Genomic DNA, 13580 nt, shown 5'->3' with positions numbered 1-13580 from the left:
AGGCAAAAGAAGAATATATAGAAGGAGATGAGTCATGAGAGAGACAGTTATTATTATCATGATCCTTTTTTGCAAATGAAGATTATAATTGAAAATTTACATAGCTAATAATCAGCTAGCTCCAAGAACTTGCCCCACCAGGAGGGAGTGATTCTTCATCAAAATATCTGTAGTCCCCAAAGCACATGACTTTTTGAGTGCTGATATTATTGAAGGGGCTACAATCAACCAATTCATTGATTTGCTGATGATCATCATCACGATGGCCTTCTTCACTCACGGTCGTACGGAATTGAAATTCTAGTGCCGGAACAAGGTCATCCTCGGCCTGTGCTGTCAAGGCTTCCATAGAATTTGTATCCAAACAGCCTGTGACAAGTCTAGATGACGCTGCACAAGCTGGCTGATCATGATCATTACAAATAGCTCGCGCTTGATGCTGATCACTGTATTCCAGTTTGTTTAACATTTCTGCAGCAGTGCCAAACATGTTTTGAGTGGTTTCGGGAAGTAGTACTGGAGCCTTGTGATTATTGGCAGACTGATCTTGATTAGAAATAATCCGAAAGTTGATTCGACGTCTCCGATCAGCGCCGGCTGCCATTTTGGAGTCGTCATTAGTACTGCTAGTAGAGACTGGAGGAGAAGAAGGCTTTTGATCATTTAGTTTCTTTTGAATCCATGAATTCCAGTAGTTTTTTATCTCATTGTCTGTTCTTCCCGGCAGGTATTTTGCTATATGAGCCCAACTGCAGTATAACAATTAGTTGATTCATGTCATATGGCACAATCAGAAATACAGTGACGGAGTCATGAATTTTTGTTGGTAGGATAATAATTAAAAGATAATACTAAATTATTAATGTTTAGTGAGGGCTAGAGGTATATTAATATAATAAATTACACATTAATATATATGTATTTTTAGAATTAAGATATATTTGTCATCGCTAAATGTAATATTCAAGTACTAAAGAGTACTGTTTCTTGAGGTAATTTGAAAGGAGTTTAAAGCAAATTAGAAATTAAAGAGAGAGGACATAGATGGGCATATATGTAATTTTAATGTGATATTAGGCGTCATTTTTTTTTTTTTTTTTTACAAACTGTAGTAGCCACAACTTTACAGTGACATTATTGTCTCATTCATTTCACCGATTCAAGTTTTGATACAGTAAAAAGCTCTAAAAAATAGTCACATCTAACTTTTTTATTACAGTAAAAAACTTTCACATAAAATCACATCTCAATTTGAATTAAAAACTCGAATCAGCGAACTAAACAGGCTCTACATGAACATTATTTTAGCAGATTGAAACTGATGATGAGGAGAAACAGAAAAATATAAGTGTGTAGAGTACAATAATAAAATAATGACATGTTACTTAAACCTGTTCCCTAGAGCCCCATGAAGGGAAATGATCAATTTCTCTTCTTCAGGAGTAAAACTCCCTCGTTTGATATCAGGCCTTAAGTAATTTAGCCATCTAAATCGACAGCTCTTGCCACATCTTTGAAGCCCTGAAATTAACCCCAAAAAAAAAAAAAAAAAAAAAAAAAAACATATCAATATATTGAGAAAATTGGGTGGTATGCCCAACTTTATATGTTTTCAGATTTAAGCCGTGTTTTGTTGACATTTGACTAATTTATTTGTTTGAAACAAATCTAATATAACTTCAATGTTTATGGCGATTTTTTGTGGCATTCCTCAAAATTTATCCATGTTTTATACCACTATTATTGGCTCAACACAGAATTTGCCTAACACTAAAGAAAAATAGAGAGGAGAGAGAGAGAGAGAGAGAGAGAGAGAGAGAGAGAGAGAGAGAGAGAATATTACCAGCTTTCTCAGGAACTCTACTCCAACAGGCATAGCCATTAGCAGTGATGTATCTGATGAGCTTTTGGTCTTCCTCGGGAGACCACAGGCCTCTCTTCACCTTTCGTTCTTTGCAGCAGTGATGATGTCCCATAATATTATTAATAGTAACTGTTCTTTTGCACGGGAAATTCTCTAAATCTGCTTTGCTATAGTTTTGTGTTACGAGTTTCTTGTTTTTTCACTTCGATACCCCTTTATAAAGTCCAAATAATGTTAGAAACGGACAAATGATCACAATTAAATAATTAATTATATAAGTTAGACTTTTCAACATGTAGCTAGGGGATAATGAGCGCGTTTGGAATTAGTTTTAAAATAATTTTATTTTTTGTATGAAAATAAAAATAAAAACGTTTTTAATTTCAAATATAAATTATTTTTGAAAATGTGTTTAGTAATTTTATTAAGAAATTATTTTCAATGCAAAAAATTCATTAATGTCTCTCTTTTTTTCTCTCTGTTCGAGAGAGGAGAAAATAAAATTAAAAAATAAAAAACGATTAAAAGTTATTTTTCATTTCTCTATCATTTTACACTAAACAAAAAAATCGTTTTCATTTTTATTTTTTATCTTTGTTGCGTCAAATGTCATTTTAAGAATGTTTTTTTTTCCTTAAAAAATGTGAAAAATAAAAACAGGATGAATTCTAAATATGGCCAATAATATGTACGTTGGATTACTTTGCAGGATAAGTTCCATCCAATCACCCAATGTTGACGTTCCATACATGTACTCTGTATATGTGCTGGATTTTGAACAAAAGCTCCATCGTCTTTTAACATTTATACTTGATAATACACACACACACACATGAAATTTTAATGTCTACCAAAGTGAAAAAAAAAAAAAAAAAGGAAAAGAAAAAAGGAATCAATGAGAAGAAAAAAAAAAAAAAAAAAAAAAGGAAAAAGCAATTGTACATGAATGTGGGATATAACAAGCTTCCCTAGTACCACAATCGAATATTACTATATATCTTGAGTAACTTTGGCATAAGGAATAATTTTTGTTTAGTTTAATCAAGAGTTTTTTGTTTTTTGTTTTGTTTTTTGTTTTTTTTTGTTTTTTTTTTGTTTTTGTTTTTTTTTGTTTTGGGTGAATTGAGACTTGACTTGATCTGTGTATAAGTGGCCCTACATATATCTGAAGTACTCCTCAGAGTAAATATTGGAATTGCTATAAGCCTTGCTTGTTTAGTTGTACCGTTTTTCTTTCATTTCTTTATTATTAGGATTAATATAAGAAATAATATGTATGCTTTCCCTTTTTATGCATAAGGATTAGGACTATTCATAAACCGCAAAACCCGGAGGCTCAACCCACCCCAACCCAACCTAAAAAATATAATTTCTAGTATTATATTTTTTTTTCGCTCCATTAAATGTCTGGCCCGAAATTTTAGAGTAGGGTGTGGGTTGAGCCTATAATGGCTCACACATCCCAATCCAACCCGCGCTCTAACTTGCCTCCTCTAATATCTAACCCTAAGCAGACAACTCATTTCTACTCTCTAGTTTCTTCATGTTTGAATTAAGCCTCTATGTTTGCTTTATGTTAAGATAATTTATGAGTGTAGGCTAATTTATGTTTACTTTATGTTTGATGTTGGATGGACTACTTTGCTTCATGTTTGATGTTTGATTGAACTTTGGATTTCTATCTGTTTGAATGTTAGAGTTATTATTTCTATTTGATGTTGATGATGAACTTTGAATGTTGGATTGAACTTTGAGTATGATTCTTTGAATGTTAAAACTGACCACCCCACCCACCTCGCACCACCCCAATCCAACCCAAACATCATTAGGTTGTGAAATTTTTCTAACAACGTTGGGGCTCAATATGTAGAACCCGCACCCTTTGAGGCGGAGAAAAAAAAAAAGCCCTGCCTCACACCAACTCAACCCATAAATAACTCTAATAAGGATTAAGTCGATAATTAATAGGATGATGATTCTATTGGCGGAGATAGCATGGCAACAAGGATATCTGCTCTAAGTCTCCCTCATTTATAGTCCAAGCCTTAAAATCCCCACATCCTCACAAAATGAGTTTCAGCTTTGAAGTGGTAATATCCATCTTTGATCCAATAAACTTGTAAAACCTGGGTTGTGAATGGGTGAGAATAGGTTTAGGTCTTAATCATTGCGCAGCTTAAATCATATTGATTCCTCCCATAAGTGCAGACGGCGCATGAGAACACTAACGATTCCCTATTTTAATTGACGCGCCATGACAGAAGTGTACTTCACCGTATCATCCACTGCATATGGCTGGATCAAGATTGAGTAATTATTCAGCTCCTCAAGACTCATGGCATAAAAAAAATGTGGTTATTCCCAAAAGATCATTGAGGAAAACAAAAGGAGAGTTTGCATAATCCATACGTCTTTGCTGAATTAAGAAAGAGCACCTACAAGGCATAGCGTGCAACAATAAAGTCTGATTGTGATTCATTGTGGGCATCAGTCGGACAAACTTTTGGATGATCTTGACGGTAAGTCATTTTATACAACCTTTTGCCCTCATATAATCCTTTCGCTATATAATTATATATATATATATATATGCAATTACCATTTCAACTTCAAAATTGATATCCTTAATTACATGTAAAAATCATGTCACAAAGATCTAGTTCACTTGTATTGCATGTGTGTGCCGCCATTTAAAGCACTATTTTGTGTTTATGGACTGTTTAGTGAATTTTCTAGCTAGAATAGTGGTAATTTTGACATTATAATGAGATTTATCAATAATACAAGATCACATAATATATTATAAATTACAATCTTTATGCTTCATCAGTACCAGCTCAACCTTATCCAAATTCCAAAGTACAGCTCATTTAATTACAATAACGCACGAGTATCGGTATGCTTGTACGTGAGGTCCTAATTAATTCAGCGTCGATTCTTTACAAAATCAATAATAACTCTTTCTCTATTCTCATGAGAAAACATTAACCACATATGTGTGTATATATATAAATATATATATATATATGTTACAGGTCGAGAGATCGGCCATCCTCTTGAGTGGCAGACGTCGAGGACTGCTCGTAGAGGACCGAACGTTGGCACCGAGGCAACGCCATGATCTACGCCGAGAGATCGTGCGCGGGAAGGGGCGCCGGCCGCGACGCCTCGGCGCCCCGAGTCCACGACGCCAGTGCATCACTGTCGTACCCTCTACCAGCTGTCTTGTCAACTCGAGGAGGGAAGTGCTGATTCGATTGCTACTGCAAAGGTCAGAGGGTCAGGCAGCAGATAGGAAGGATCAGCCGCATTTCCCGGGATAGTCATCATGAAAATCCACCTACTTCACGATTACCGAGAACAAATGATGGCTTCCTCCTTGGGAACGGAGAATACACGTTCACATGAAAATGCCTATAAATAGAGCCAATGAAACCCAGAAATGGGTTAGACACCACTTCATTGTAAAAGAGAATTTGTAACCAGTTGAAAGATTAGTGCATGCACAAGTGGATTAGGCAAAGAATTACTGCTGAACTACTATAAAATTGTTGTCTCCTTTACGTTATATTTCAGTTTTCATATCTGATTGAACCGTGAGTATTTTTGGGAGAGATAACTACGAGTCGCCGGAAAACACCGTCAACAATATATAATTTTATATGCTGCGCAGCCTGATGATCATATAGGTAAGGTAGCCAAAGTTATAATAACTTTCGCAAAGTCCTTTTCAGGATAACAACAAATAAGAGATAGGAGAGCACCTACGAAAAGGGGAAAAAAAAATTAATAAGAGATGTGAGAAAAGAGATAAGATTACTAGATTTGAGCTTTTTGCTCTATTATTGATGAAAGATAAATGGGTCTATAAGCCAAAATAGACTACTAGAGTTAATCGGTCAACCATTAGAAAACCCCACTAGGCATGATTTAATCGATTAATTGAAATCTTAATTGCTTAAATACTCTTAAAGGACATGAATATATAGTTTATTTAGTGTGTTGTGTACATTAGAAACAAACCCAATTTTCAGCTCGCGATTAGACCTAAAATTGTCTCAATGCCATATAGTTAAGTATTCATTATGGTATCAACATATGGAGACTTAAGCATTGTACATAATTTCATAGACAAATATGTACATAAAGGATCTAATTTTTCTTTTAGTGACGACAAATTAGATAGATATACTTGCTTGGAGAATTGGAAACATAAGAGAAGTATGAAAAGTATGGGCACAAAAATCGTCTCTTAAGAGTGAGAGATACTTTAAGGAGAGCAACACTAGAATGGATCGGCCACTTTTTATTTATTTTTTATTTTATTTTTTTTTTGATAATGTTTTATCGACCACTTTATAACATGAGAAGAAGTCTTGGGACTTCTCCTTTAAAGGCCACAGTTTTGAAAAGTAATACAAAGTTATGCCTTATGATCGTACCAAAGTCTAACTCTGCGTTCTTATCCAATACAGAAACCGGCCAATAATATAAGTACAAAACATTTTGTTATACTTACTCCTATAATTTTAGGAAAATGGAATTCATCTTATGGGAATAAATCGCCACAATCACATAAATAGTGAATCCCACTAAATGTAGTCCCACCGATTCATTTAGTGAGAATTTCACTCATGTATAAATATACAGTACTCATAATCTTAACGTATAAGTTTTTTCTCATATAGTCACTATATCTATGCTATAATAATCACTGCTTCAAATGTTTATCTATAGAATGACGCTTCTCAAAAACAAAACAAAATAAAAACACGAGAACGTTTGGTTGGAAGATTTAAACTATGTGATTCGAATCATTTTCGATATAGGTGAATTTTTTATGAGAGAAAATACTGTAGCGAACCATGAATCATAATTCGAATCCCTCCACCAAACATCTTATAAAATTGAGCAAGAATAATTTATCACATATTTATATATATTTTAGAAAAACAATGAATTTTTGTGTAGCATATGAAATCTTCAAAAATTGGGTTGTTCATACACTCCGTCCATTATTGTGTGATTGATTCGAATTCAAAATCTTTTATTGAGAAAACAAGTCTTCTTAATTAACACCCCAAAATTCCTTTTATGGGCCTTTATTTTCAGCACTAACAAGCTATCTGCTCATACGTACTTTTCTCTGATCCAAGCTGCAGAGTGAACTTTTCCCAATAAGAGAGAACGACTTGCAATGTTAGCTGACTATGTTCTATCTTGCCCTATCTATCTTCCCTTTTAGGCCCAAATGAAAAGTGCAAGTGGAGCCTATTACCACTGAAAATGATGACCCAAGCGAGAATCGAAATGTCACTTCTAACATGTACAATAATTGCAGGCATCACCCACATGCAACCCAAATCTAGCAGCCTTTTTATATCATGACTTAGGAAGTGAGCAGTTAGTACATGTTACAAGACTTCTCTCTTTACCCATCATCCAAAATAAAGACAAAACTCGATTAGACTGTATATACGTACATATATATATATATATATATATTGTGTGTGCTTATGAATGTATATTTTATACACTGAAAACTCATGCCGTTTACCAATTTAATAGGAATTGTTGTTTCAATCCTTAATTAGATTAAAATTTTAATGGAATGCTCTGTGAGTACATCATGCAACATAAAACTGTTATAATCACAAGTCGAATCATATATTCAGTGGACGTTTAGTTAATAGATTTAGAATTATTTTCGTTTTACGTGTATTTTTTATGAGGAAAAAATACTGTAAAGAATCATAAATCATGATTCAGAATTAGTGACGAATATAAAAAATAAACATCCTCGACGATTATAATAACAATACTTAATTGGTAGATAAAAAGGACAGATCTTACTGTAGAAATTGCCTTATACATTATGCACGCAAATGTACTCATGATGTCACGTGAAACAACTTAGCTAAAGTAATTAAGTGCCTACGTGCCCTTAATTAGCTCAAACAAAAGTCGAATCTCTGCCTCATGTTGAACTACATATCGTCATTTAGACGGCGTTGGACTCAAACGAAAAATTCACACAAAACTTATATTATAATTGACTTAATTAACTGCATTAGCTGCTAACATGTCGTCCTTTAGCATAATGCTTATATGCTCCTCTTGGTCAATTTTGACTCGCATACATTTCATTGCAAATATATTATATATATTTATATATAGAGAGAGAGGTTTTGAAAAGTGAAAGAAAATAGTCATCCAACAAGTTGGTGTTTGGCATGACTTAAAATCAATTTGTCAGCGTTAAATTAGTTATATGGACTATAGTTTGTTGAATTTCAATTTCTTAAACTTAAAATCTCACCCCAAAGCGCGTTAGCATCTTATCATAGTTTTAGATCTCGTTCATTTCACCGATTTAAATTTATAATTCGAGTTTTGTTACAGTAAAAAGCTCTCAGAAACAGTAATATCTATTTTTTTTTACTATAGTAAAAGCTCTCACATAAAGCCACATCTCAACTCGAATTAAAAACTCAAATCAGCGAACTAAACGGATACTTAATAATTGCACGTGGTTTGACTGAAAGTCTGTCAAAGTTCAAATTCAGATGTGGAGGAGATTTTAGTTGTTATTTAAATTGCTCCGCAGTTGGATGATACAAGGTTCAGTTACAAGGAGCTTTTGTAATTAGCTTTCTGTTCTTTTTTTTTTTTAATCCAATATTCTTTGCTTGTTACCTGTTTCCCTTCCTCTCAACTTCAATAGAAATTTCATTCAAGTAAAAAACAAAAAGGAAAAAGATAAGTTGTCTGTTCTCATTTGTGATTTGTTGGTTACGCATTTTCTGATTATTATTATCAGCCACTATAACGGTTTAAGTTCATATATGGATTAGCAATTAGCCAATAAAATTCAAAACAAAATAAGCAAAGTTATACAAGATTTAAAGAAATAGAAGAGCCAAGTACATGGGATAAACAATAAGACGGCCCTTTAAGAGTTGGCGGTTAGGGGTAAATTCATGTTGTTGTTGTTTTCTTTTTTCTTTTTTTTTTCTTTTTTTTAAGACTTGATTTCTAATTGGATATAATTTAAATCACATCATATTAGACAAGTATATAAAACAAACAGTTTCTAATACAGATTTGATGGCTGAAAGTAAGAAACTATCACTAGTTTATTTTTTCTTATCCTACCATTTTTTTAACGCGTCTAAGTTTTAATATTATTCTAGTATATTCAAAGCGTGAAGTTTTCTTTCGTTGTCAAAAGTCTATAATCATGGTCATAATTCTCATCTGATTATCAAGACATACAAGACTTTAATGTTGACCTAATCACTCAATTAAACTTCATGATGCATCGTTTTCATCTATAAATATAAATATTATTTGAATATATACTAACATCTTTCTCATCTTCTTTATTCAAATCTCTTCTTTTTATAAGGTTCAATCCTATCACCTTATTTTTAGCACTATTTGTCTCATACTATACCACAATATCACTACTGGCACAATTTGAGGAAGACCTCATGGAGATAGAGGAGCCCAAAAAAAAAAACAAACACTTAAAATTATATATGAGAAATGCTAATATCATTTTTTTTTGTCACTTTTTTAGTTACTTTCTGCGGTAACTATTTGACACGTAAATTTCACATGTTAATGAATTTCATGTGCCAAATAGTGAATATAAAAAGTGACAAAAAAAATGTCAGAAAGAGTAAGGCTATAACATTTCTCAACCATATATACTTTCTTCTTCATTGTTTTTCCTTCTTCTAAGAATAATCCACTTGGGAAATGAGGCCGGCTAATTAGGCTATTAATTAGCTAGTGATTACTCCTTAGTGGTTGTTGCTAAAGGCCAAGTTGACGTATGGCAACGTATTTTGGATCACATTTTGATTACATATATTGATAGTCAATTCAACTTTCAAATAATTATGGCAAAAGTTAAGTATTATATAAAAGTTTAAATACTGAAAACGCCATTTAAAAAAAAAATACATTTATAGAAGTACAGCACAGAAATATAATATTTAAGAATAAAATATATTGGATTGGCCGGCAATTGGTTTTGCTTGGTCATGTACAGTTAGAATGTCACGAATCCAGGCGAAAAGCTGATGAACTGATGATCACTTGGTGGATGTAAAATTGATCATGATTAAGCTGAGCAATCCTAAGCTTTTTTTTTTTTTTAAATTTCATATTAATCACGTACGTCATATTTTAGATTTGGTATAGGCATTGTTGACTTTAAAATATTATAGATTTAAGGATATCAAGATATGAACGAGTAACGTAATGAATTATTTATATACTGAACCTCCAATTTTCTAATATGAACTATATAATGAAAGTGGTTGTCTTTCGTTTACGTAGCTAGTGACGTAATGCAAAATATTACCTTTGAAAAAAATTAAACAATTCGCTGATTTGAATTCATGATTCTGATTATACTATCTTATACAATTTTCTTTTTAAAAAAGAAAATTTTCGTCAATAAATTTTCTCACAAAATTTAAATTCAGAATCAAAATAATTGAATTGAACCCATGAACCAAACAGGGTCTTAAGAGGAATGGAAAATTAAAAGGAAGAATAAAAAAAATATTAAAATGATAAAAATAAAAAGAAAGATGAAAAATTTTCTTTCAAGAGAAAGAAAAGATGAAAAAAAAGATTCTAAATTGATTTATTTACTATATTATAAACTTATATAAAAAAGGAAAGTGTTGAGTAGGGTCAAAATAATTATTTGGTAAACTATTTATTTTGTCAAATATTTTTTCTCCTCTTTTCTTTTTAAAATTGTCAGAATTGAAAAGTCCCCATAAGTTAACAAAATTTTCTTTATAATTTCCTCTCTACTAAACAACTCAATATTTCCTTTTCTTTTTTCAAAATCTAGCTTCCTCCAGTTTATTTTCTCATCTTTTTCGGCTCAATATGAAATAAAAGGACATTTATCATTAACTTAAAGATTTGAGTAAGAAATTGAAAATTTTTTTCAACGAAAAACTTATAGAATTTACCCTTAAAAATGCACAGGTCTGAATTTTTACATCTCATTCTTAATTAATACCATTTTATTAAAATAGTTATTTGACTAAGAAGTTATTAATAAAGAATAACAGATAAAAATCTTAACATATGCACTTTTAAAAAGTATTTGTCTCATTTTTCTAATTTCTACATAACATACATAGTACACCACTGCAACAACTGATATTTAAGAAATGTTTTTGAATATTAAATATTATCATAATATTCTCTAGAGTTATAATTTTTACAAATATAATCCCGAAATTTCACTTTTATAAACTTTGCTACTCAAATTTTAAGGGTCCGACAAAACCCTAATAACAGTCACCCTCCTATTTTTGCATTGTTTTTATTATAGTACTCTTAAGTCACGCTCATATGAGGATCACATGATCCCTTCTTGTCCACTTTTTAATAAGCATTTGACTAAATGATTTTTTTGGGACAATAGAATAGATTGGGGTACCAAATTGTGTAAAAGAAAGACATACAAATTTACTGATTTAGGAGAAGATTTATAATTCTCAAACTATTTGTTAAAACTTCTCTTAAGAGTTAAGAAACATCACATTGAGTTATAGAATGATAATTAATGGTCAAATTATTGTGATTGAAGATTTTTGGTTTGGTTGCTTGAGAGATGATGATGTATCCAAATTGGAATATAATGATCTTCTTATTGCCCTAAAAAATATATTCCTTCAAAAGTGAAATATTCCTTCTAAAGAATTGAAATAGAAGTAGCTCTGGAAGAAGGGAATGGATCAACGCGAATAAATCGTGCAATGCATAATAATAAGCGTCATAAGGGAATCGAAAAGGCTAATAAGAGCCAAGACCCGGTCAATGGTTTTCTTGTCACCTTTTTTTAAGGCACTGACCATGACGTCTCTCTCTCTCTCTCTCTCTCTCTCTCTCTCTCTCTCTCTCTATGTGGCTCTGTACAACGCGTCCTACACCGCAATCAACTAGCCTTGTTGGCTTGAACCTGCTGACTCAGCAGCTCACACATTTTCTTTTATCCATATATTGCCCTTGATCTTTTGGATAATCAGAAATTTGCCATTTCATAAAAACAAAGAGAAAAATTCTATAAAGAAACATTATTGATTTGTGACCGTAGATTTTTAAGTGCAGATTGCATGTGGCTACTGGCGTTCACTCTTTTTAAAAAAAATTAGGGGTTGTTCTTTTAGAGTGTAACTTGAATGTAATTTTTGAGTTATAACTTGAGTTGAAGTTAGAACTTGAATAAAGTTGAGTAAAATTGAATAAAGTTAAAACTTAAAAGAACGTAAACTTGAATAAAGTTGAAACTTGAATCGTCTTTTTTTGAGTTTTTTAGACAAAAGAACATTAGTGTTTTCTACTCGTCAGTCATTAGATTTATATTATATTTAATTAAAAATTAAATCAATTAAAAAGTAATACAAATTTGACGACTGATAAATATGAAACACCGATGTTTTTTTTATAAAAAAAAACAGAGAAATTCTCTTTTTTTTAACAATATTATTATTACCTATTTTGTAAACCTCGTCTAATATGCCCCCCATAAAATCTCTCCATGTATGTATACGCATGATGAAAAAGGTTATACTCTGAAGATTGAAAGTTATGGATTTGGCGTGCAAATGAAAATTTACTTTACCTTGTATTTATTAAGATTGCACTCAATCAAATTATAGATATAGTGTTAGAATATATGGGCCCGTTCACTTCATTGATTCGAGTTTGTAATTCAAGTTGAGATGTGATTTTGTGTGAGAATTTTTTACTGTAGCAAAAAAGTTAAATGTGACCGTTTCTGAGAGTTTTTTACTGTAGCAAAACTCAAATTTTAAACTCGAATCAGCGAAATGAACGGGACTATAGAATATTCAAGTAGTCTAATTTCACTCAAATTAGTCAAATCTCATATATGAAAATGGGAAACTTACCAATATATTTCTTTATTACTTTTATATTTTGTTTTACGTAATATGTGTTATAAAAAAAAATATCATGATCATCTTTTGTGTTTTAGAAAATTTTATTTTGACAAAATTTGGTCAAGTGTGGGCTACACAATTCGCGTATGGAGAAATATAGCAACAAGAATCACACCAAACTTGTAGAAAGACATCTCTGATATTTCTAAAAGGGTAAAAATTGGCACAAATAATTTTTAACTTATTTAGTAAGTGACAGTTTTATTTTTTTTATTTATTATTTTGACAAAACACTCTTAAAACTCTTTAATCAAGTACAATTTACACCTTTCCGTTAACATCCGTCAAATTTCTAAATATATTAGAGACTATAATATACATTGAAACACGGTTTGGTAACGGGGAACTGAGGAAGTTAGTTATGCAAGGTTTTTGTAATTAAGCAGCTTGTTGTATAACATGTTGAATAATGCGAGAATATCTTTCTTATGGCATTACATAACGGTAAAAAATATCCCAAATATCCTTTATCGTTATGCTCTTTAACTATTGAAATCCAATGCTTCTATAAATTCCTTAATTGGATGTAAACTCTTTTATTGTGGTGAATTCCTTAATCGATTTTATTAGATTTACACTTATGTTACAATAATTACCACATTTTGGATAAACTTGATCTCATACCTTTTGTTCTTATTAAAAAAACTGTTGATTTGAGCCAATCAATTATCTTTCTTGATTGAAGTTTTTTTTTTTTTTTTTTTTTTTTTTAA

At 31.6% G+C, this 13580-nt stretch overlaps 1 protein-coding gene across 1 annotated transcript; it reads right to left on the bottom strand.

The window, feature by feature from the left end:
- LOC21406968 (transcription factor MYB61) lies at window positions 1–2038 on the bottom strand. Its single transcript, XM_010090747.2, has 3 exons — window positions 1844–2038; window positions 1392–1521; window positions 1–749 (listed from the first exon to the last, which is right to left on the bottom strand). Exons 1-3 carry the CDS (start codon window positions 1974–1976, stop codon window positions 116–118), a joined length of 897 nt encoding a protein of 298 aa, XP_010089049.1. The 5' UTR covers window positions 1977–2038; the 3' UTR covers window positions 1–115.
- Window positions 2039–13580: the final 11542 nt, after the last annotated feature.

The sequence above is a fragment of the Morus notabilis genome, unplaced genomic scaffold (genome assembly GCF_000414095.1).
Source record: "Morus notabilis unplaced genomic scaffold, ASM41409v2 Scaffold297, whole genome shotgun sequence".
NCBI lineage: Eukaryota > Viridiplantae > Streptophyta > Magnoliopsida > Rosales > Moraceae > Morus > Morus notabilis.
The sequence above is the reverse complement of the archived record's forward strand: the minus strand, read 5'-3'. Positions and strand labels throughout refer to the sequence as shown.